At 38.6% G+C, this 24,658-nt stretch overlaps 1 protein-coding gene and 1 long non-coding RNA gene across 2 annotated transcripts in view; one reads left to right on the top strand and one right to left on the bottom strand.

Annotated features, from left to right (window-relative positions):
* IL20RA (interleukin 20 receptor subunit alpha) overlaps positions 1-1,926 on the bottom strand; it is a 56,383-nt gene extending 54,457 nt beyond the window's left edge. Inside the window, exon 1 of the mRNA XM_069077282.1 lies at positions 1,358-1,926. Within this exon, the coding sequence (XP_068933383.1) occupies positions 1,358-1,469 (112 nt within the window). The 5' untranslated portion in view covers positions 1,470-1,926. The remainder of the gene's footprint in view (positions 1-1,357) is intronic.
* On the top strand, positions 1,556-24,158 carry LOC138153104 (uncharacterized). Its single transcript, XR_011166297.1, has 5 exons — positions 1,556-1,689; positions 3,640-3,709; positions 19,851-19,894; positions 21,504-21,757; positions 23,141-24,158. It is a non-coding gene; the product is annotated as an uncharacterized lncRNA (long non-coding RNA).
* The last annotated feature ends 500 nt before the right edge of the window (positions 24,159-24,658 follow it).

The raw sequence follows: 24,658 nt of genomic DNA, 5'->3' as shown, positions 1-24,658 counted from the left end.
TCCAGTTAATGGAAACTTTACTGTATTTTTAGACTTACAATAACTTTTTAAGAAATCATACCTTTAGGAAATATAATCTGGTGCGTATCTGCTCTGCCTGGAAATGGATGTTTTTAATTGAGTCATAATTTACTGTCACTCAGCTAATGCTTAGAATAATTTGAAAGTTTTACTTCTTAAATCCATCTGAAAAAATCTTCTTGAAAGTAACTACAAAGGAAAAAATGATGCACCCATTAAAGGGCACTCTTATTTTAGGCATTTCTTTGCGTTCTTCTTGTAGATACCTTTACTGGTTTAAAAAGAGAGAGTCAATATGTCAATATTTAACTGTGACGTATTAGTTATTCTAATTGTAACTTAACCTATATAAAAGTTTCAACTGGTTGGTAGTACTTCAAAAGAGGTCACGATCCATATTATGACTACAAGGAACAGGAGTGGAAAGAACACTAGAGACAGCCTGCTGTGGATTAAGCTCTCCAGACCTGAATTCAGGATTAACTGGGTTGGAAACCGGCCTCACCTAGCACCACCCTGAGCAAATCCATCAACCTTCCAAGTCTCACTTTCCTCATCTGTAAAATGGGGTTGATGATACTTGTGAGGAAGGATCAAATTAGATAAAGTCTGTAAAAAAAAAAAAAAGCCTTTCCAATTTACTATATAAAAGTCACCTTTTTTTTATATGAGTCTGGAAGACCTGGATTGAAATTCTGGATGTACCACAGGGTGTGACTTTATGACACTGATTTCCCTTCTCCCAGCATCAATACATTGTTTGGGGGCTAGCTAAATAATTCTACCCCAACACCGCTCTTCTAGCTCTATATCCTCTCATCCTACAGTCAGATTATCCAATTCCTGTGGTGAAAAAAAAAAAGCGAATATCACCAAATGTAGTTAGGCTGCCTTTGCAACCAGGGTGAGAGGAAAGGTAAGTAGGAGTTTCTCTCCCCACGTCCAAAGTGTTGGGGTTACCCCCTGCCCTTTCCCCGATCTCTAGTAAGGTAAGAAGAAAGGAAGCGGGCAGCATCCCTCTGAAGTGGGCGCTCCGCACCCCTGCCTGCCCTCTTCTGGGCCGGGGGCCAGTGTCCCAGTCTGAAAGCGAAACACCCAACGAAGAGGAAGAGGAGGAGGAGGAGGCGGAGGTGAATCCGGCACATGGAACTCCGAGCCCAGAGCAACTGCATGCCCTCCTCGCAGTCCGGGGATTGAATTCCAGCTTCAACCCCGCCGGAATAGAGGATGGGGCAAGGGGGCTAGGGAGGAGACGCGAGTTAGGGCTGTGTCGCAGACAGACTGGCAGACACGCTCAGACAGACGGGCAGACACACAAGCATGCATACATACACACCTGAGAACACCGGCTGCAGAACGTGAAACAGGAACCGAGCCACCAGGGGCAGGTACCAGGGCGCCCAGAGCCCTCTAGCTGCTGCCCTCCTGCGGGGCCGAAGGGACCGCATTGGGCAGTGGCGGAAGGTCACATCTCAGAAGGACCAGGTCACATCCCAGACTGGCTAGGTCACAGGTCTCCAGGCGGCCGCCACGCCACTGTCTTGCGTTCCTGTCGCGGCCGGAGGTGCACTCAGCTCTACTCGGCTGTGTTCGGATCGGTTCTGTTCGGCATAGCTCTCCCACCTCTCGCTCTGGCACTAGTACCGGGCCCCCACCACCCCGGGACAGGTAAGGGGGAGGGGGACCTTTCCCTCACTCTACTGGGGCTAAACCTAGGTGGTAAGATAAGGTCCGGAGGGGAGGAGGTGTCTGCTGGCCCCACCCACTCTCAACACCCAGGCCCAGAACTCTGGGGGAGGAAAGAGAGAGGGAAGTTAAACCCAGAGGAGCCCAGGAGGGAGACCTTTTGGCAGGACAGAAGGGACCAGGGAGGAAGATAGCAGCCCCTGAAACCGGTATTGTGGCATATGTCTGGGCTGTTAAACTTGGATGACCCTGGGACAACAACTACCATCACCCACCAAACACCTTTCTGGTGTAAACTCCTTGTGAACCAGTTCGATTTATTTATTTGTTTGTTTGTTTTTTTTTTTTTTTTTGGTGGTTATTTCCTGGTCTTTAAGTCGACTTCGTCTATCACAGTGCCATGCACAAAGCGGGTGCTCAATAAATCTCATTGAACATGGACCTGTTGTTACCAGTGTGGGAGAAAAAGTAAAGTCTCTGTGACTTTCATTGATTTTTTTTCCCTTCCACTGACAAGTTGAGTTTTTTGGTAGACATGGAGAATAGGTGATAAATCATGTTGTTCAGCTGTGTCCAACTGTTGGTGACCCCAGGGACATACTCCATTACTGTCCATGGGGTTTTCTTGGCAAAGATACTGGAATGGTTTGCTATTTCCTTGTCCAGTGGAATAAGTCAAACAGAAGTTAAATGACTTAACCAGTGTCACAAAACAATTGAGTATCTGAGGTCAAATTTTAATTCAGGCCTTCCTGACTCCAGGCCCAGCACTCTAACCACTGACCCACCTTGCTGCCTTCCTAGCTGCCTCATAGATGATAGGGTCATAGATTTAAAGCTGAAAAGGACCTTAGCAGTCATCAAATCCAAATTTCTAATTTTACAGATGAGGAAATGGAGGCCTAAAGAGATCAATGCTGCGTGGTCCCCATCATAGGTATCACCAAGGCTGACCAAAAAACTGCATTTTAAGTGTTTAGCACATAGACCCATGGAAGAGAGGACATAATCCTTATAACATTCCTCTCAGAGAGGAGTAGTATTTTCTGATTAAAATTCCTACAGCTCAGGTATTTTCTGTTGGTTCATTTTTGAACTAAAATCCTTAGATTCCCTTCGAAGAATATGCACATTAATACGACAAGATCTTCCTAGTCTTTGACACAGCTGCCTCTTCCAAGAAAGGCTTGGTGACCACTTTGGGGGGGAACTTACAGATCAGATTGTTAGGTATAGACTATGTTAGATGGCTTCTTTTTCCTTTAAATTCTGAAATTTTGTGATTTTTGTGACTCTGTGTCCCTATAGACTTAATTTTTAGACAAACGGAGAAACAGAGGGACCGTTAGGATTGCCATTCCATAACATTAATAATAATAAAATTAATTTACACATCATTTTGCAGTTTACAGTTTGCTTTCCTTGTAGCTGCCTGATCTGGTAAATCATACAGATATTATTATCCTAATTTTTGCAAATGAGGAAACTAAAACTCTGAGAGTTCCAGTTGTGACCCATGGTTATCTAGTGTTAATGAGTGTCCAAGCTGCTGCTGGACCTCACATCTCTTGATTGCAAGTCCAGTAACCTTCCCACTGTGCTGCTAGCTTCCAGGATGTCTTTCCCCCTGATAGAAGGAAGAAAGCCTTGCGTGGGACAGTCAAGCTTTGATTGATGCATAGTATAATTTTTCAGGATATTAAATATTCCCCTTCCCCTACTTCCTTTTTGTTTCTTAGCTTTCTCTTTTAACTCCAAGAATACAAGATAAAGTTTGTGAGGAGATACCACTGTCATGATTAAGCAGAATGATTACTATGTCTGTATAGAATAAATGTGTTCTAGAAACTAATCCAGGCATATGATTTATGCTTAACACATGTTCAATTACCATAAAGAACTTCCTGACAAGTTTTCTTTGTTTTTTAACAGTGACCCAGACCTGCCTTGAGGAGTCTCCTTGAATGTCTTTCCTCTCCAGCTTGTTCCCCACCCCTTCTAGGTAAAGGACACTCCCTTATCTTCCCTCCCCAGTTCTAATACTCCCCAAGTAATTTAAACCTTAGGTTCTCTTCCTCAAATAGATTTTTCAAAAATGACTCACCCCCTTCCAAATGGATATTTTGCTTCTTCTCAGTGAAAACCCTGACCCTCCTCCCCACAATTCAGCACTTTAAATTTAGTTAATGTGGCTCCTGGTATGAAGATTTGTGGGTTAGCTGGCAAAAATAACAAATTAAAGTGAAAGTATTTAATTTTTAATAGATTAGCCCAGGTTCCAAGGAGTACGAGTACAATGATTACCTAAAAAAGAGCTTTATAACCCTCTTTCCAATCTTCTTACTTGGTTAAACAGTAAGCATATGTGTATTTCTACAAGGCAAATTGCAGAAATGTAGAATTGGGGTAACTGCTAAGCAGTAACTTAAAAAATAAATTTATTTTGAATATTTTCATGTATCTGTGATCACAAATGTGGGTATAGATTGTAATCCACCCATACTTTCTCATCTAGTCCTATACACGGGGAGCTTGCTGCCCCACAAACCAGCCCATCTCATTCTTAACAGGTCTAATTTTTAGGAGAGTGATACTTATTTTGAGCTAAAATATTCCATCTTGTAATGTTTACTCATTGATCTCAACTCTGGCCACTAGAACTATATAGAATATATTTAATTCCTCTTCTAGGTGACAAAAAATAAAATATTTGATGATGACCAATAATCATGGCTAATGTTTTAAAGTTTGCAAAGCATTTATTAATAATTTATGTAAGTCTCCTCTTCTGTAGTCTAACTTGTGCTGGGGCTTAAATATATTCTGAGGACTCTGCTCTTTGAACTGGGTGTCCCAGGGGCTGCCCTTCATTTCTCCTTTGGACCCTCCCAAGCAGACAGATGAATGAGTACCTGTCACTATCTCTGTTTCTTTTTCAACTAGGATTTGGGAAGACTGAGTGGCCTTGTGTCAAGGTAGACCCATTTAGGCCTAGGAAAGGTAATCTAATTCTGGATTTTGTTATAAAGGCAGTAGGAAACCAGTGAAGTTTTTTTGACCAGGACTGGGTAGCACAGTCAGACTTATACTATGAGTCAGTTATTTTGTTATTTCTTTTGAGGATGGATTAGAGAAGAGGGAGCCTGGAAGTAGAGAGATCAATTAGAAGGCTTTCATAACCAACCCCAGTCCCTGAAAAAGAACTGGGAAAATGAAACCCTCTTTCTTATTTGCAGACATGGGGCAGGGTGCAGTTACAGGAGTAGAATGTTGAATATTCTGTCATAGTATATTCAGCTAATATACTGATTTTGTTAAACAGCTTTTACATCCCTCTCCCTTTTATATTCAGTGTACAAGGGATGACTTTCTGGAAATAGGATGAGGAAGGGATGTATACAGTAATGAAAGTGATGTTAAAAAACAATAGACAGTAGTATTTTTTTTTAAAGGCAGTTATTTTTCTTTAAAAAATTTCAATTAAAAAATCTATTTTCTCTTCCTCTCCCCCCTAGTCCATTGGGGGAAACAAAAGAAAGAAAAAGACTCTTGTAACAAAGGTGCCATGCCTCAATCTGCAGTTACTCCTACTGTCCACCTCCTTCTGTGCTGCTGAAGGAAGATGGAGAAAGAAAGTCACCAGGATGATGGGCTCCTTTACAAATATTCGATATGTAGATGTCTTCACTGTGGCAAGGCAATCTTTTATACCTCTCTAATTAGCTCCCTATTCTACTCACCAAAGTGACTTTTCTAAACTTTTTTCCCACTCTCCAAACCTCCTATGGATTCCCCTAACTCTATTCTCTCAACTGAGAACCTTATCTGATAGGTCATTGAAAAAACTCAGACCATAGAGAGCTCCCCCTTCTCTTGTTCCCATGACTCTATCCTGGTTCTCCTCCTACCTGTCTGACTGCTTTTTCTTCATCTATGACATGCCTGCTAACAAGTGAGTATGTGACAAGATTCTATCCTGGGTCCCCTTCTATTCTCCATCTCTGCTTTTTCACACAGTGACCTCATCAGAACTCATGAATTCAGGAATCATCTCTATGCTCCCCTAACATCTCTCTTTACCTCCAGATTCCCATTTCTAATTTCCTAGTGGACATCTCTAACTAGATTTCCCATAGACATCTTAAACTCAACTTGTCTAAAACTGAGCTCATTATTTCCACCCCAAACCTCCTTGTGCATTGCCCTATTACTGTTGAGGACACTGCTATCCTCTCAGCTACTCAGGCTTGAAGCCATCCTTGGCTCCTTACTCTCATCATCTCATGTTCAATATGTTGCCAAAGTCTGTTTACTTCACCTCCATAACAATTCTTGGGTATGCCTCCTTCTTTACTCCGACATTGACACCACCCTGATGTAGTGTCTCATCACCTGGGTTATTTTAAGAATCTTCCAGTTGGTTTTCTCCCTCAAGTCTCTCCCAATGCCAATTCATCCTCCCTTCAGCTGTCAAATGAATCATCTTTATATAGTGATTCTCTCTACCTCCAAGATAAAAATATAAAATCTTCTGTTTGACCTTCAAAACAACTTACAACCTGACCCCCTTCTCCCTTTCCATTCTTCTCACACCTTACTCCCTGACACATTGTTCTCTGACACATACCCTGTGATCCAGTGATCCTGGCCTCCTTGTCAATCTTTGCACAAGGTATTATATCTCCTGACTTTGGACATCTTCACTGGCTGTCTCCCATGTCCAGAATTCTCTCCCTCTTCAACTCTGTCTCCTGGCTATCCTGGCCTCCTTCAACTAAAATTTTACCTCCTCCAAGACCCATTTCCTGGTCTCACTTAATGCTAGTGCCCTCCCTTTGTTGATTATCTCCAATTATCTTGTTTGTACGTAATTGTTTTCTTATTGTCCCCCCCCCCCCATTTGACTGCTAGCTCCTTGAAAGTATGGACGGTCTTTTGCCTTTTATTTTTTTATCCCCAGTGCTTAGCAAAGTATCAGGTACATAGTAGGTGCTTAATTACTTCTTATTGAGTAATTTACTAGTCAAGCAAAAGAAATTCCAAGGTTGACCATAACCAAAGAAAAATCTCAATCTGATGAGTTCATCATCTTTCTGCAAAGCAGTAGGTAGGAAATCCTTCATCCTTTGGAATTATGGTTGTTCATTGGGTTGATCAGAGTTAAACCATTTCAAAGTTGCTTGATTTTACAGTGTTATTATTACATAAATTGTTCTCTATGTTCTCATTTTTCTTTGCAACATTTTATACAGATCTTTCTAGAATTCTCTGAAATTGCTTCTTTTGTCATTTGTTACAACACAATAGTGTTTCATTACATTCATGTGCCATGTTTTGTTAGTCTTTTCCCAGTTGATGGTCATTTTCTTAGTTTCCAGTTTTTTGCCTTCCCAAAAGAGTTAATTATAAATACTTATATATAGAACATGTGCATATATGTATATGTACATATACATACTGTATAACACAGAGTACCCTTTTCTAAAAATATCTAAAAATAAAAATATACTAAAAAGTATAAACCTTGTAGTAGTATTGCTTGGTTAAAAGGTATGTGCAGTTTAGAAATTTGGGTGGGGGGGGGAGCAAAGTTCCAAATAGCTTTTTAGTATGGTTGGACCAATTTATAGCTCCACCAACAGTCCATTGTGCCTGTTCCCCCTTGCCTCAACATTTGTCATTTTCCTTTTTCTAAGCAAATTTGACAATCTGATGGATGTGAGATGGAGCCTCAGTTATTTTAATTTGTCTTTAATTATAAGTGATTTGGAGCATTTTTTTTCTCATCTCTCTCTAGAGCTAGCTTGGATTTCTTTCCTTGAGAACTGCCCGTTCATATTCTTTGACCATTTATCATTGAGTAATGGTTCTATCATTACAAATTTAAATCAGTTATTTATATATCTTGAGATAGAAATGATGCAACATTTTTCCCCTGAATTATCTGTTTCCCCAAAGGTTATCATTATGGTATTTCAGGCAAAAGGTGGTAAAGGACCTGAATACAGGACAGTAGCACTATAAGTTGAGAGAATGGATAGGACATAAAATTAAATATTGTTTAATAGTAGGGAGGAGTAAAAAAATAACCAATTCTGAGACTGTAGAGATGTAACTAGTGGCTTGGAACCAAAGCTTTGTGTTTTAACATGTCCCTGACTACCGTGTATTTATTCTTTATATGATTATATATGTGAAGTGAGCCCCCATGTCTGGTGAGGGGCTGCACATAGTAAGATGCTGAGGGAATGGGTAGATAGATAAGATGACCCTTGGGGCCAGTGTCTGGTGATATTTCTGATGCTTCTAGTAGTCTAATTTCCAAAGGTAAATGTGGACTCAGGCTACATTCTTTGGAGATTTGTCAGAAAATCTGCACCCAACTGTGGATCATTTGAATGAAGTATAAGACCTTCTGCTCCAAAATAAGAAAACACCATTCCTCTTGCTCAGATATCTCAGACCCCCAAATCTAAAAAAGTCAGAGAGACAGCCTGAGAGAAAGTGTTCCTGCAAAACTTGATATATGAGCAACCACCAAATACATATGTTACAGAAAAACTTGAAGATTGAATAGTGCAATGTTCTAAGGGGAAAAATACCTGAAGAATTATGGCTATCTTAATACTTATGATGAGGTTAAAAGGAGAGATGCAGAACGAGGCAGCAATTCAAGAAGAGTTATAAGCACACCCCAAACAACCCAAATCGATGATCTGGCATGGTTATTGCAGTGTGCCCACCTGTATGTTTCAGATGGTAGTTGACATGATAAATTAAAGAGGCTCATACTAATCAATCATTCTTTTTGGCCTAGAATTCTAAGTAAGTCTCCCACACCCTGTGTTCCCCACTTGCCAGTAATAAAATCCAGGTTCCACCCAGCCCCTGAAGTTTGTTTACAACAAATCAAGTGCTTCTGATTAACAGGATACAACAAGATAAAGATATGGTTGAGACCTGTATGTATTTGGGGAAAATAAATGATAAGCGTTAATTTTAAAATTAGGAAGAAATTAAGCTTGGTTATATTTAATTTGTGGATTAACACTTTGGTAAAAAAAAAAAAAAGTCCAACGAGGTAGTGACAGCCTCACAAAACCAAGATTTTAAAGAATAATGAAGCATATTCAACCACATTACTGTTCAATATTTTGGTAAGAGGAGAAATGCATTTGTATCATTACTAAATAAAATAAAATTGACTTAAATTATTTTGATCCTGTCCTTTTTATTTCTATTTGTGTATGTTTTATAATGTATATATTAGTACAGTGGCATATGTACACAATTTATAGATAAGTATATATGTATCGGGGAGGGTCAATGCTTAAAACTTTTTTTTTTTCTGATACAGGGATATCACCAAAAACGTTTGGACACCACTCTCCTAGACTATTGCAATCACCACCTAATTGGTTTCTTGCCTTTCGTGTCATTCCTCTCCAAGCCAACATCTTCAAGAGTTGACAGATATTTCTTTTTTTTTTCAGATATTTCTAAAGTTAGAGATCTGATCATGACAAACTCTCTTCCACCTCAAAAATCTCAAATGACTCCTTACTGCCTATAGGACAGGGGTGGGGACATGTAGCCTTCTGGGTCCTCGGGTGCAGCCTTTTGATTGAGTTCAAGTTTTACAGAAGAAATTCTTTTATCAAGCGGATTTGTTCTGTGAAGTTTGGATTCAGTCAAAGTGCTGCACTTGAGGACCTTGAGACCACAGGTTCCCTACCCCCACTCTAGGATAAAATACAAAATCCATGCCCTTGAAATTTAAAGCCCTCTACAACCTGACTTTAACCTACCTTTCTGGTCTTTTTTTATTAATCCCCTCCATGCATTCTCCATTCTAGTCAAATTAATCTACTATTCCCTGTACACAAAATTACATCTCCTGCTTTACACAAGTTATCCTCTAGATTCAGAAGGCACTCCCCATGCCCCTTCACTGACATCTCTTTGACTTCCTTCAAATCAGTTTTTATCTTCCACATGAGACCTTCCCTGATCAATTTTCAGTATTCTTTCCCTCTTGAAATTACTTTGTCTGTACTTGTCTTGTGTTCCTGTAGAATGTAAGATTCTTGAGGGTAAGGGATGTTTAATTTTGTCTTTCACAACACAAGCTTTGAGGCATTTAACTTTGACTCTCACTTGCAGTTCCCCAAATCTCAGCTATTTATGTCCTCTCAGAGTTAGAGTCCCCCGTGAGGTATCAGACAATCATCTATTACCATACTTCATAAGATCTCATAGGTTTGTTTCTTCCCAACAATTATGAGTTGGAAAGGAGAATCATTTACTTAGCCAGTCTCAATTAGATTTTAGAAATGTCTATTTACTAAGGGTACAGTAAGAAAAGTTGGTATAAAACATTCCCTCCCTAAAATCTGTGATACAGTTTCCCTCTAGTACATACAAAGACCAGGGGACAATGGGCTTATGCTTTGAGAGCAAATATGTCAAAGAGGTAGGTCAGCTCTGGAATGCCAGAAATCTTTTTCTCCCCCTTTGAGGCTACTCAAGGAGTTTCCTACCCTGCCACCAGCCACTGCTGTCCCTGAAGATGATTTTAGAGTGCTAATGGAAATATGGGAAGTCCAAAATCGTCTAAACTCATAGAAACCAGCAAGGTCCTCCTCCAGCTGTTAGGCTGGGGTGGAGGATGGAGAGGAGAGCAAGACTGAAGCCAAAGTATTCTTCTCCTGGATAAGTGCCTTCTTCTAAGAGGTTTTAGTGGGAATTCTTTCTCCTCGTTTACCACTTGCTTGGATCTGAATCTCTGCCCAATGCTCAAGGAACTAGGATTCTAAATTGGAATGATTCTTCTATTTTATAGATGAACCACAGATCATAAGTTTCCTCAACCACTATGAACACTCTTCCTGACAATGTCACTCTAGTTCACCTAAGAACTTGTTCAGTCGTTTCAGTCATGTCTGACTCTTCGTGACCACATTTGGAGTTTTCTTGGCAAAAATACTAAAGTGGCCTTTTTTTTTTTCATTTTACAGATGGGCAACTTAGGCAAACAGGGTTAAGTGACTTGCCTAGGGCCACAGAGCTAGTAAGTTTCCGAGGCCACATTTGAACTCATGAAGATGAATATTCTTGACTTCAGACCCAGCCTTCTATCCACTGCATCACCTAGATGCCCCTCATCTAAGGGCACTTCTTAGTTAATCTAAAGTGTTTATGACCCCAAAAGGAGGTACAAAGAGTTAGACAAGACTGAACAACAATAACCAGGCCTGAGTTGCAAACTCACCCTGTTCCTTCCCTTATTTAGAAGCCTTCCAGGCCCTACTTATTCTGGTAGTGCTTCTGGACTTTTCCCAGAAGCCTGTGTTAAAAAGCCCCCAGCAAGGGAGCTTTGAACTGTCTCCTTGCTTTTATCAGAGGGATGGCATCATTCTGCCTTCTTGGCTCTGCTAATTAGCTCTGGGGCACAACAGTGGCTCTCTGCTTCCTTTTTTTGGTTAACTCTCAAAATCCTCACCCTGCTCTCTCCTCTCATGACCAAAGCATCAGCAAATATCCAAATTCATGCAGTACCTATACCTTGCCTGGAGTTGGGACTTCAGAAAATATCTACTCTTGGCTATTCTGCCTGTCACTTGGTCCTTAAATTTCTACCCCCCCCCCCACACTTTATATTGAATTCTGTCTCCCCTCCACCCCAACCCCGTTGAGCCATGCAATTTTTCTTTATAATCTGGTTTATGTTTCAAACTTCTTTTAATCCTTAAAGGGGGCAAGTTCTTTATCCCTGTTGATATTTTTAAAAAGAGGGAAGCAGCTTAAAACTCAAATGTAACAAAAAAATTTGAAAAATGTGTTTGAACCAAACAGAATAATTTTATCCAAATTAGCGACAAAAAAGACATGTGAAGGAAGAAGCTACTTGCATCTAGAGAAAGAACCAACAAATAGAAGTATGTATAGAATGTTTTACATATATGTATATATATATATACACATATGTATGTGTATACACACATATTTGTGTCTAATGGTATCCCTCTCCCAGGGTGGTGGGAGAGAAGAAAAAAAGAAAGTTACATCCTAATTTTATATTTAAAAGGAATAGCAAGTTATACACAATAGATTTATAGTTTTATGTATAATCATCTCTTTTTCTAGATTTGTTGTATTAAGTTCAGAATTAAAAAAAACCCAAAACCCAAGTTATCCCACTATTTACTCATAGCTGATATACAAAAGTCCCTCCTATCTATAGCAACAGGACCTGTGACTTCACTAGTTTAGGGAATTCCCTTGGTGAGAAAAATTTCCCTCTAGTAATGTAAGTTGGCACCTTCTCTGCAACTTACAGACTCTGAAAATTGCACTGAAAAGTTAAGTGACTTTCCTCTATTGTGGCAAATACAGGGACAGGACTTGAACCCACCTCTTCTTAGTTCACTGGCACTCTCTGCACCACACTGCCTATGTCCTTTTATACATATTTATTTTACTTTTCCATTTGCTCACCTTCAAAGGAATACTCAGTTTTCTGAAAGGAGGTCCTGTTTGGATTGATTTTAGAGAGAGTGTATATGTTTACCACAAATCTCAGTGGGATTCTTCTTTCTCAGGATCATAGGTCTCATCTAAGATCTTAAGATTCTATACAGGGCAGATGATTCTGGGAAGATGGCTGAGTAGGTCAGAAAATGTCAAGTTCTCCAGATTTCCAGGGTGAACATAGAGTGCTAAAAATAAGCAAGAGCTGGAGCAAAACAGGGGTCCTCCTGGGATAATCACAGATCCGAAAAAAAAGAGTAAACACCTCCAGACTAGGTCCACTTAAACAGCCAGGCAAGCCCTGGGGCTAGCTAGGTTGGGAGGCTGCCTCAGCCCCAGCCATAGGAACTCCCCCCCACCCCAGACAGTGTGGGGAGCCTGGCATCTAAGCCAGGAAAGACTGAGGGAATCTCTGCTGATAAGGGACACCAGCCCCAGCTGTGTTGCTGAGCCAAAGCCCTGGGCAAGAAGGAGCCAGTACAGGCCTGGTAAGAGCAAAAGCAGTGGGTGGGGACACTGTTGGCTGTGGGCACTTAGAGGAGGGCAGAATTCTTAGTTTCAGTTCCAAGCTAGAGGGGAGAACCGAAGGAGGGTCTGTGGCCAGAGACACCATCCCCCATAGCCCAGGACTAGAGGTGATTATAAAAAATAAGCTGCTACAATTATTTTTTTAATGATCAGACAAAGGAGAAAGAATCCAACCAGAGAAAGTTACAATGGGAATAGAGAAGATTGAGGTTTGTCTTCAGAGGAGGATGCTGAAGCAAAAAAAAAAAAGCCTCTCCTACCCCGAAGAGTAACTTCAAATGGTCACCTGCCCAAAAAGAATTCACAGGAGAACTTTAAAAAAAATCTTTAAAAATCAAATGAGGGAGATTGAGGAAAACTTTAAAAGAAAAAGAACAATCCAAGAAAAACAAGAAGATTATGAAAAGAAAGTCAACTAATTAGAAAAGGAGACCCAGAATCTTAAGGAAGAAAATGACTACTTGAAAATTAGAATTGGGCAAGGGGAAGCCAGCAAAGTTATGAGACCAAGAAATAATAAACCAAAATATAAAGAATAAAAAATAGAACAGAATGTGAAACATCTCAACAAATTAAGACCACCAAAAATCATGAGAATAATTGAAATAACTGAGAGCTAAGATAAAAAAAAGAATTTGGATACAATAATACAATAAATAATTAAAGAAGATTGTCCTGAAGTATTAGAACAAAAGAGGAAAGCAGAAATAGAAAAAAAAAATCCACCAATCACCACCTGAAAGAGATTCTATGGGGAAAACCTACAGGAATATAATAGTCAATTCCAAAACCCCCAGCTCAAGGATAAAATATTATGAGCAACAAGAAAAAAAAACAACAATTTAAATATGGTGGACCCACAATTAGTATTTCACAAGACCTAGCAGTGGCTACACTAAAAGACTGCAGGTCTTGGAACACTGTAAATTGAAAAGCAAAAGAACTGGGATTCTGGATGAAAATATCATACCCAACAAAGTTAAGCATAATCCTGAATTTTTAAAATGGTATTTAATGAATTGTCAGATTTTCAAAATTTTGTTAGAAAAATTAAAAAATCTGAACTTAATAGAAGATTTGACATATAAGATCCAAGAGAAATATAAGGTAATATCAAAGACTAATTACAGGGGATTCAATAAGGATAGACTGCTTACCTTTTAAACAAAGAAATGTAAAATGTATGTCTAAGATTCTGTTTAGCAATTGAGTAGTTCATAAAATAGATTGGGGTAGACCTGAGTATGATATGATTTTAAAAAGTAAAACCATTTAGGAATAGGTAAAAAGATAAATTATTTTATACAAATGAGATCTGAGAGAACTGAGACAGAATAATTAGATGGGGGAGGAGAGCTGGTAGTTCTGGAATCCTGCTTTCATTGGGAATGGTTTAAGAGAACAGAAGAGTATAAAAGTCTTCTAAATTCAGAAAGAAATAAAAGTCTGAGGGAATGGGGAGGGGGGAGGATAAGGGAATTCTAGAAAGGAGAGTGAGGGATTGGGATAAGAGGGGTGGGGTGGGTAATAGAAAGGTGTTTAGATTATCAAGAATAGGAGGACAAGAGAAGGGCCCTTGGAAGGAGGAGTAGGTTAATTATTAGGAGGGCAAGGTTGCCAGTAAAAGTAAAGGAGTAAGAAGGGATAGAAGAAGATAAGAGATACATACAAACATAAAAAAGATTAGGAATAGAATTTATTAGGGGGAAAAAAAGCAGGGATAGTAATCATAATCTCAGACAAAGCTAAAGCTAAAATAATTTAATCATAAGAGAAAAATAGGGAAACCACCATATGTCAGCATATTAATCGATGTTATTTTAAACTATTAAAAAAAACTAGACAGTATAAGGATGGAATATTGCTGTGGTGTAGGAAATGACAAGTTGGTGGGCTCAAAAAAATATGGCAAGACTCAGACTCATGAAAGAAGAGATTATTCACCCTTAGAGAAACAGAAGACAATTAATTATAGTATGGTCTTGCATAGATGCATAGAATGCATATGTCTCGATATGACTATGATTATAGATAAGTATATTTATATGTGTGTAAGTGTACATATGCATGTGTATATGCATGTATATATTTTTGTATGTGTATGTGTATCTAATCTATCTATTTATATCTGTGCTTAATTGTACCTTCTTGAGGATGGGGGGGGAGGAACGAGGGAAAAAATCAAAGTAAAAAGTGCACAGAAGAGAACAAAAGAAAACTAACAAGGAAGAAAAGAAAAGATGGACAGCTCTGAATACAACCAGTAGTGTGTGTGTGTATATATATATACTTTCTTGAAATGGAAAGTTATTGCTGTGTATTTTTAATCCTCTCAAGTTCTGCTATGGAAACGCAAATTTAAAGATCTTCCCTGCCCCTAGGCCCTTTGAGACTCTGAGAACCTTCCTTGATTTGAAAATATACTCTGCCTCCTAATAGGCTGAATGTGGTCACATGGAGCCTGTGGCAGGAGGCTTGGTTTTCAGGAATGCTCACACCTTGATACTGTGTGATTGGGTAGTGGGTCAAGAGGGTGGTTACATTCTCTGAGCCAGGAGAAGGCTATAGAATCCCTGATGTGAGGCTTTGCTTTGGGGCTCACTTTGAGAAGTGTTCTGTGATTTGATCAGATGAGACTCTGGGAAGCCATTGTTGAGAGCCCCCTGGCTTTGAAAAACCCAGATGTTGATTTGGTATGGATGTAATGGTTGGACAGTTTGGAAACCTGTCTACTTGATTTGTTTCTCTATCTTGTTAATTCTGTCTGTATACTCTGAAGTTTGGGGTGCTGACTTTTTCCCCCTGAACTAGGTAAACGGTATATATTTGACTGATTAAAGTAAGCTTGTTAACCAATTTTGAGTTGCTTTCCTTTATCAAAGCAGATCTAAGAACCTGTGTTGGCAACCACCCTGGGGACGCTGGGGTGCTTGCTGCTACAGCTATCCACATGGCAATATTTTTTTCTTATTTTTGTATTTAAGTTTATATTTCTTTTTTTTCTTATTGTGTCTTTAAATTTTTGTATTTAAGTTTAAAATTAATTAATTTAAAAAACATTCTATACAGGACATCTAGCTAAGATTAGGAAACAGGGAGACAGGTCTGATCTCAGGAATGTCCTGCCTTTTTTCATCCTCATCTTCCTCCTCTCCACCTTTCACTTTCTTTTCTTTCCTGTGAATACTCCCTGTCTCTTTCCTCACCCCCAAAGTCTATAAAAAAAAACCTGCATCTAGTTGCTTTTTTTTTTGGTCTCTATCTTCTTTCACATTGTCTTAGGAATGGACATTTATTCTTCTCTGTATCTTTTCTGGTACAGAGCCTTGACAGAGGACCTGGTAACATTTCTAAAGGGAGAAGAGAGCCAAAACAAAGGAAATTGGAGCGAAATTGTGTTCACATATGACAAATATGGTGAAAATCTCAGAAAGTTTAGAGCTGCTGTGGACATTAAGCCTCAAAAGGGTTTTTTTTTTTTTGTTTCCTCATCCACCTTTGTCCTGTGGCACTGAGATCACCACTTACACCTTAGTGATAACAGATCCTGTTTTTCATAACATCTTAAATATATCAATATTAGAATTATTGTAGACTGTTCTGAATTGCTTGGGTTTTATGGGTTAGGGAACACATTCCTGCCAAACACTGGCATGTAGGAGATTATGAAAGGTATTGGTAATCTTTTTACAGCATGAACACAGTAATGTAAAGGAAAACTACTCTAAAAGACTTAAGAAATAATACTAATCATAATTAGCATTTGTATAATGCTTTAAGATTTGAAAAATGCTTTACTTATGTATCTTAAAGGTCATCTAGTCTAAGCCCCTCATTTGTAGGTAGGGAAAATGAGGCCCAGAGAAGTTAAGGACCTTGTCCAAGGTTACACAGGTACTACATTCTCAAGCCAGGATGCAGAGCTAGTATTCTTTCCATGGCCTCCTTAGACAGAACTCTAGAATTTTGCTCAATTCAGAGAACTGATGGTGAAGCCTGCCTCTCTCATCTTGGTAGAGAGATAGTGGACTATGAACAAGGAGTAAGGCAAGCATTTTCAGAGAAGGACAATGTATTGATTTATGGTACTTGACTTGAAAAAGTAGGATTTTATTAGAGGTGAGGGGAGTCATTGGAAAGTGACAGTCTTATGTGGATTTTGTATATATGTACATATGTGTGTATATATATATGTAAATATACCCACACCTATATCTGTGCATATATATTTACACACACCTATACACTCATTTATGTATTTTAATATTTATATTTAAATGTATTATATTTATTATATATATAAGCATCAATAAAATATTTCCAAAGAAAGATGAAGACACCACAACAGCAAATCTTTACACTGCTTTTTACTGTGATGATCCAGGGACTAATAGATGACAGGATTCCCTTGCAGCTCAAGCCTTGTCCCACTAATATTTTCCTCTCCTGGTTTACCTTATACTCTCTCATGCCTTCTACACTCTTTTGTCTTTGCTGCCACCATTCAAATATCCACAATTATTCCCAGCCCTCCCTATTTCCGTCCTCTCAGCTGAAACACAATGAACACAGGAAGGATTGATTTATGAAGAAAAAACATAGATTGGAATATAATGGCAGCATGATATGCTGGAACAGGATTTGGAATAAACAGTTCAAATCTCAACTCTGACATTTATTTTACTACCTATGTGACCTTGGGCAAGTCATAGATCATAGGATCATAGAGCAGAGCTGGAAGAGACGTTAGAGACCTTGTAGTCCAATAGCCTTATTTTACAATTGAGGAAACTAAATCCAAGAAAGACTGTGATTTTCTCAAGTTAGTAAGTAATAGAGCTGGGATTTGAACCCAGGTCTTATGAGTTCAAATTCATCCCCTTTTCCTCTACACCATAGTTGAATTAAATAGTTATTTTCCCACTGTAGACCATTGCCCTCTTAGACTCCAGAGTTATTGCAGGGGTTCTGAAACTATTCTTATACCCTAGAGTCATTTTGATCTTTAGCTCTAATAACATTTATGTCAAATTGCTTGTAACTAAGAGATAAAAGAAGGTTGGTAAGGAGAAGCTCTCCCAAAGCTCTCTCTCCCCTGAGGCAACTGACCTCAGGCAAGTTCTAGGAAAGGCCTGTCTGGGCCTCCCCCACTACCCACACTTCCGGAGGGAGGTAGCTAGAGAAAAAGTTATACCTGAAGGAAGGACCTGGGAAAGGGTAGTTGTGGGCTCCTAGTGGAGGAAGTAACTAGTTCTTCATTTTAGCCAAACACCCCTAATTCTCAGACTCTGTTACACCTATTTAAGTGACTTGTTTCCCTTGGTAGGATGTAAGATTCTTGAGGGCTGGGACTGTTTCATATCCCCTATGCTTAGCATAGTGTCTCAGACATAATAGGTGCTTAATAAATGTTTGCTTGCTTGATTTGGGTTCCTGAATGAAAGAACATATGCGACCATTGAACAAGGCATTATTTAAAAACAAACTTGGAGGTGCTGCTATTTACTTATGTTAGCTAGTGAAAATAGTAGATTTAGCTTCAGATTGCTTAGCAAAGCAAAGTGAATACAACAGAAGGAGATAGGATTGACAAATACACTTGAGGTGATGAGCATGTGGAGAATCTTAGCATTTCTGCAGGCCCAGGTTCTTTGTCTCCCCCTCCCCTCCCCCCCATAGACATACCGGATTAAAAAAAATCAGAACTAAGTTATAAAGTTAGGGAAATGAGTCATTGACAGAAATTTCTTTTAAAACATAAAAGTTACAATTAAAAATTCTTTGATATATATATGATATATATATAAAAGTGACATTTAAAAATTCTTTGATATATTTTTCTTCCAATATGCCTCAAATTGCATTTCATATGAGGAAGATAATATGTAGGCTTCATATGTGATAGTCTACTTTTGATACTTGAGATGCTTTGAGGGGAGAGAGGGTCAAAGAAAATACGGAGAATTTCCCTTTGCGATTTTCCCTGTGAGAGGGAGCTTTTGCATAATGGATGGAGAACTGGGCTCGGAGGCAGAAGATCTGATATCAAACACTGTCCATCTTAGTTCCATGGTCAAGCTTAGCCCCTCAGTGTCTCTTAAGAAATACTAAGCTCCAACATTATAAAGTAGGTCCTCTTCTGCATTGATAGAAGGGGGTTTCTTTAGTGGGGCGTTCCATATACAGATTAAATCACAACTATGTTCCAATTTTTTTTTAATCCTACTTCACTGCCATTAATATTTATAAGGAAAGGGTTTGGCTCTTGGTTCTTATTTGAGGTGTGAATATGTGTGTGTGTGTGTATGTGTGTGTGTGTGTGTGTGTGTGTGTGTGTTGTCGGGGAGGGGAGGCATTCAGTGTTTGATTATGTCTATTTTGGAGTTGGGTAGTACTATGGAAAACTGATCCAATAGCTGTAACCACACACACTCTCACACACAATAAGTCAGCAAAGGTCTTATACAAACCCAAAGGATTTGTCTACTTTTTTTTTCTGTTAGCTGTAACTTTAAAAATAGAGCCTTGCAAATATTTAATGACCTTGGCATTCAAGACCACCCAGGAAATTGTTAGTGCAACAATTGAGAGGATAATAATTCAACTGGTAGCTTCGGTGGGGTCTGAAGTAAGTAGCTAGCCAGGCAGATGTAGTGATTAGCAGAAGGCTGTGAAAAGAGACTGTACACTTCTCTTTCTGCTATGGAAAAACAGAAGAAAACAAGAATAATGGACTTTTGCCTCAATCCACAGGGAGTCTGGCTTCACTTTTGATAAACTACAGTTCCCTCTGCTGGCTGACTTAAGGTCTTCATGATTTTGACCCTTGGCCAATATCTTTCAATCAACCAGTCAGTATTTATTAAGCTTCTACTAATGTCCCAGGCAGGCACCATCCAAAGTGTGGAGATACAGAAAAGAGGCAAAAAAAATAGTCCCTGCCATCAAGAGACAGGTTCCTACATTTTAACTTCATTATAAAAAAAAAATCTTCATATTCTGGATCATTTCCCCTTCTGTTTTCTAGCGACAACTATAGCCAAATAATATATTGAGCATAAATATTTTCTGTTCTTTTTTCACAGCTTTGTGATGCCATCAGCTTTCATTGTGGTGCTAATCGATGAAGGTAGGAGAGGACTGAGTAAAGCTTGCATTTATCAGTACTGTCTTATATTGATAACACTTTGAGAAGTTTCTCAAAGAAAAAACAATTTCTTTGCTTACTCATTTAATTACTGGATAGTTATAATTAGCAATCCTTTTGTTTTTGTCATGTTCATTTTTGCTGTATATAGACTTTAAAATTCAATAACTGAACAGAATTATTTTTCTACTTCCTTCTACTATTAGAGAATATAAAAAATGTTTACAAATAATAAAATTTGTACCACTCCCTTACTGGAAAAGAACAAAGACTAGCTTAAATACACATTGCTTTTCCTGCTTATATGAATAAAATTAGAATTACAATGGCTTGCCAGGTGTAATTGTTGACATTAACATTTGAAGATGAAAAGGCTAATTTGATTTAGGATCCTGTTATTGCTGGCATAATGGTAGCATATGCTTAATAAATGTTTGTTTAATTTAATTGAATTGAATAAAATAAAACATTTTTAAAAGGGTGTTTTAGAAGTCTAAAAATGATAAGCATTTACATTCATAATTTCTGTAATGAAAAGTTAAAGCACTGTAGAAAAAGTCATCAAGAGAACACAGCTGAAACTCTACTTAATAAAAACTGTCATAAAAAGAGAGCGAGGTTATTGGCAGAAGTAGGTGGAAAAAGAATTTAAAACCCAAACTTCCTTGACAAACAAAGTGGCAGCAGGTTTAGGTATCATGGCAGGTTCTTGCTAATCACTTGGGATCCCTTACATATTGAACAAATGCTTGCTATTTCTATTGACTAATCCATCCATGGCTAGGAAGGACATAAGTAGAAGTCGTACATGGAGAAAAATAATTAAATATTGCCTTCCAATATATCTATGTGCATTGTACATATCTAGCTAGCCACTGGATGTCAGTGTAACCCCATGATCCTATTATATTTGTCTTAATGCCCAGATGAAGTGGTCTTCTGTCTTCTACTCATGAATTTGCAATGTACATATTTAGGATGTCAGACAGACTTTAAAGGGCATAAAGAAATGCCCCAGGTAAGAAAAGAGAGCTGCAATCCCAACAACTCTAAAACATCCCCCCGTTTTAGCTTTTGTTTTACTTTTGAATAGCCCTAGGACCTCACATTTAATCTGGATCTGTGGTACCAACATCAAAGTCATTACCATTCACAGTCTCCAGGGAGTACTTTTATTCCTTTAGCTGTAAGTATGAATAAATTCCTCCTTCTATTTGCCCAGAAAAAATGTTGGAGTTTTCTAAAACAGCTCATTTCCAGAAAGAACTTCAATGAAGTTTATGAAAAAAACTTTATGAAAAACTTCATTGAAAAGATTTTACAAAAGCACAGTTGTGTTTCCAGGACATTCTTTTCTATTCCTAAAGTATTTACCTTCTAGTCACTGATCAATGGCAGCTGCCTCAACCATACTCTATCTTGAAGGTCTTTCTACTTACTGGTTAAATTTGACTTCTTTACCACTTATATTAAGCCTAGTTTCAACATCTAGTCCCCAAATGAATACTGTTATTAGTATTTTGAAGGTCTCTAACTGTGACTACTTTCCCATGAATGGACAATGAATATCCATATTTTCTCTTGTGTTCAGGTCACCATCTCTACCACTCTTCCATAACTCTTTGATGAAGCATTGTATAGCCAAAAGGGGAAATTCTGTTCTGGATCTGATTCCCAGAAACAGGGAAGAATTGGTATCTGAGTTGGAAATTGTGAGAACTGTGGAAGGAAATGACCACTCTTTCCTATACTTTGTGTTAGAGATGGAGAAGAAATCTGGGCATAGTCTAACATGCATCATAGATTTGGGGAAAACAGACTTCAAAGAGTTCACAAGAAATAAAGGTAAGATACCATGGAATAAAATGCTTCAGGGGAAGTCACTCCAGGAGACCTGGGAGAGATTTAAAAAAATTAAGCTCTGAAAACACAAAATGAAATAATTCAAATGAGGAGAAAATAAGGAGCATTTGTCTGAAGGGACAGTGTGGATTCACAGGGAACTCACCAACCAGCTTAGACTTCAAAAAGACATCTTGAGAAGATGAAAATGAGGTCAGGTAAGAGAGGATAAAAGTATGTAATATAAGAAAATTCTATAAAAATAATTTTGTTAAATCTCAGAATGGGTTATGATCGATGAGGGAACAGTGACACGCAAGTACTCTGACTTCTTCGGAACTCCCTGTCTGACTCATTGGCTGCATCCTGACACAATCCTGGCTCCAAGGGTCACCATGGCTCAAACAAATTCCCACCAGAGTGGGAATCACCATCTGCACCTGGAACTGAGAAGAAACAACTCCAAACAGAGACCCTGGGCCTGTTTTTCAGAGCTAAGATGAAAGGGGGAGTGCAGTAGAAGGAAGTCCTTCACCTTTCACAGATAGTTCAATTCCTCATGCCTATGCTATGGGTAAACATGAGCCAGAAAGAGAACATCGGGAAGAAAGTGACTGTCTCATTCTCACCAGTTTTAATGATGCAGGCAGTTAATAAAAGAAGGCCACACCCAACTATGTGTAGGGGATACAGAGGCCTCCATGTTAGGCAATCTGGACATGCTCCAAATGGCCTTCAGGGTGCCTCTATATAGGAGAATTTGGCATGTCTAGACAAGCCCAATTAATTTGATATTCAATTAATTTGACCTTAAATATAAACCTGTGATACTTTATCCTCATTTTTTTTTCCCAGGCATTTTTCAGTCATGTCTGGCTCTTCATGATCCCATTTGGGGTTTTCTTGGCAAAGATACTAGAGTGGTTTGCCATTTCCTTTCCCAGCATATTTTACAGATAAGGAAACTAAGGCAAACAGGATTAAGTGACTTGCCCAGGGTCATGAAGCTAGTAAGTGTCTGAGGCTTGATTTGAACTTGTATCTTCCTGATTCCAAGCCCCAGTGCCCTATCTACTGGATCACAGTGGAAACTGAAGCTGAGACAAATTAAATGACTTGCCCATAGTCAAACGGGTATTAAGGACAATTATAAAAAGCTGTATTTTATTTGTTTGTTTGTTTGATAATATTGTGAGAAAAAGGGAGATACAAGGAAAGGATAGGACCATTGTTTAGGGTTGAGGAGACAATGATATACCAGACTACAATGAGAAGGCAGAGCTGCTCAATTCTAATTTTGCTTCTGTTTTCTTTGCCAAAGATAAATGACCTTTGCATTGGAAATGACAGAACAAAAATAACTAACAGGGATTTTCTATGTAACAGGATCGTGAGAGAGTATCTGGCTGCCCTTGAAAAATTAAAGACAATTGATTCAGATGAACTATATCTTTGGGTCCTGAAAGAAAGGGCAATGAGATTGATGGGACAATGCCATTGATATTTGAAAGATCATGGAATATGGGAGAGGTACCACATGATTGAAGAATGGTAAATATCCTGATTAAAAAAAAAAAGAAACAGAACAATTACAAGAGTCTGTAAACTATGGGGCAGGGGCTTTGTCTTTACTTTCTGGCAAGTTTCTAGAATGGATCATTAAATAGATGGTTAGTGAAATCTAGAAAGAGAAGTGGTCATTAGGGAGAATCAGCATGACTTCAGCAAGAACAGATCAGGCAAGACTAACCTCATTTCCTTTTTGTTTGAGAGGCTTGCTAAATTGTGTTTGGCAGGAGGCAGTATTATGCCATGTAGATCTAGCTCTGCTACTGCCTAAGTCACCACCTTCCCTTGGGCCATGGTGGATATGGCTCAGAAATGATGAGGGAAATGCTATGGAAATAATGTACCTATAGTTTTACTTTTTTTTTTTGGCTTTTTGGAGGGCAATTGGGGTTAAGTGGCTTGCCCAAGGTCACATGGCCAGTTTTTGTGTTAAGTGTCTGAGGCTAAATTTGAACTCAGGTCCTCCTGACTCCAGGGCTGGTGCTCTATTTACTGCACCACCTAGCCACCCCTACTTATTTTTTAAATAACATTTTATCCCCCCATTACATATAAAAACAATTTTTAACATTCATTTAAAAATTTTTTGAATTCAAAATTCTATCCCTCCTTTCCTTCCCTCTTCCCTGAGATAGAAAGCAATCTGATATAGGTTATACATGTGCAATCATATAAAATATTTCCATATTAGTCATTTTGTGCAAGAAGACTCAGAGAAAGAAAAAGAAAGAAAGAGAAAGAAAGAAAAGAAGGAAAGAAAAGAGGGAGGGAGGAAGGAAGGAAGGAAGGAAGGAAGAAAGGAAGGAAGGAAGGAAGGAAAAAAGTAAGGAAGGAAGGAAGAAAGAAAAGAAGAGAAATATAGTATGCTTCAGTCTGTATTCAGATAACATCAGTTCTGTCTCTGGAGGTGGATAGTATTTTTTATCATGAGTCCTTTGGGATTATATTGGATCATTGTATTGCTAAGAATAGCCAAGTCATTCACAGTTCTTCATCATATAATATTGCTGTTACTATGTACAATGTTCTCCTGGTTCTTCTCACTTCACTTTGTATCAGTTCATGTGTGTCTTTCCAGTTTTTTTAAATCATCCTGCTTGTCATTTCTTATAGCACAAGAATATGCTATTACCATGACTTCTTCAGTCATTCTCCAATTTGTGGGTATCCCCTCAACTGACAATTCTTAACTACCACAAAAAGAGATGCTATGAATATTTTTGGACAAATAGTTCCTTCTCCCCTCCTTTTTTTTTTTGGTATGTGGGGGGGGGGAATACAGAACTAACCATTTACCTATATTTTTAGCAAAGTTTTTAATAAAGTATCTCATAC

The sequence above is a fragment of the Petaurus breviceps genome, unplaced genomic scaffold, assembly GCF_028583685.1.
Source record: "Petaurus breviceps papuanus isolate PSGF00001 unplaced genomic scaffold, PetGlider_PUasm1.0 90977, whole genome shotgun sequence".
NCBI lineage: Eukaryota > Metazoa > Chordata > Mammalia > Diprotodontia > Petauridae > Petaurus > Petaurus breviceps.
Note: the sequence above shows the minus strand (reverse complement) of the source record. Positions and strands in the feature narration are given on the sequence as shown.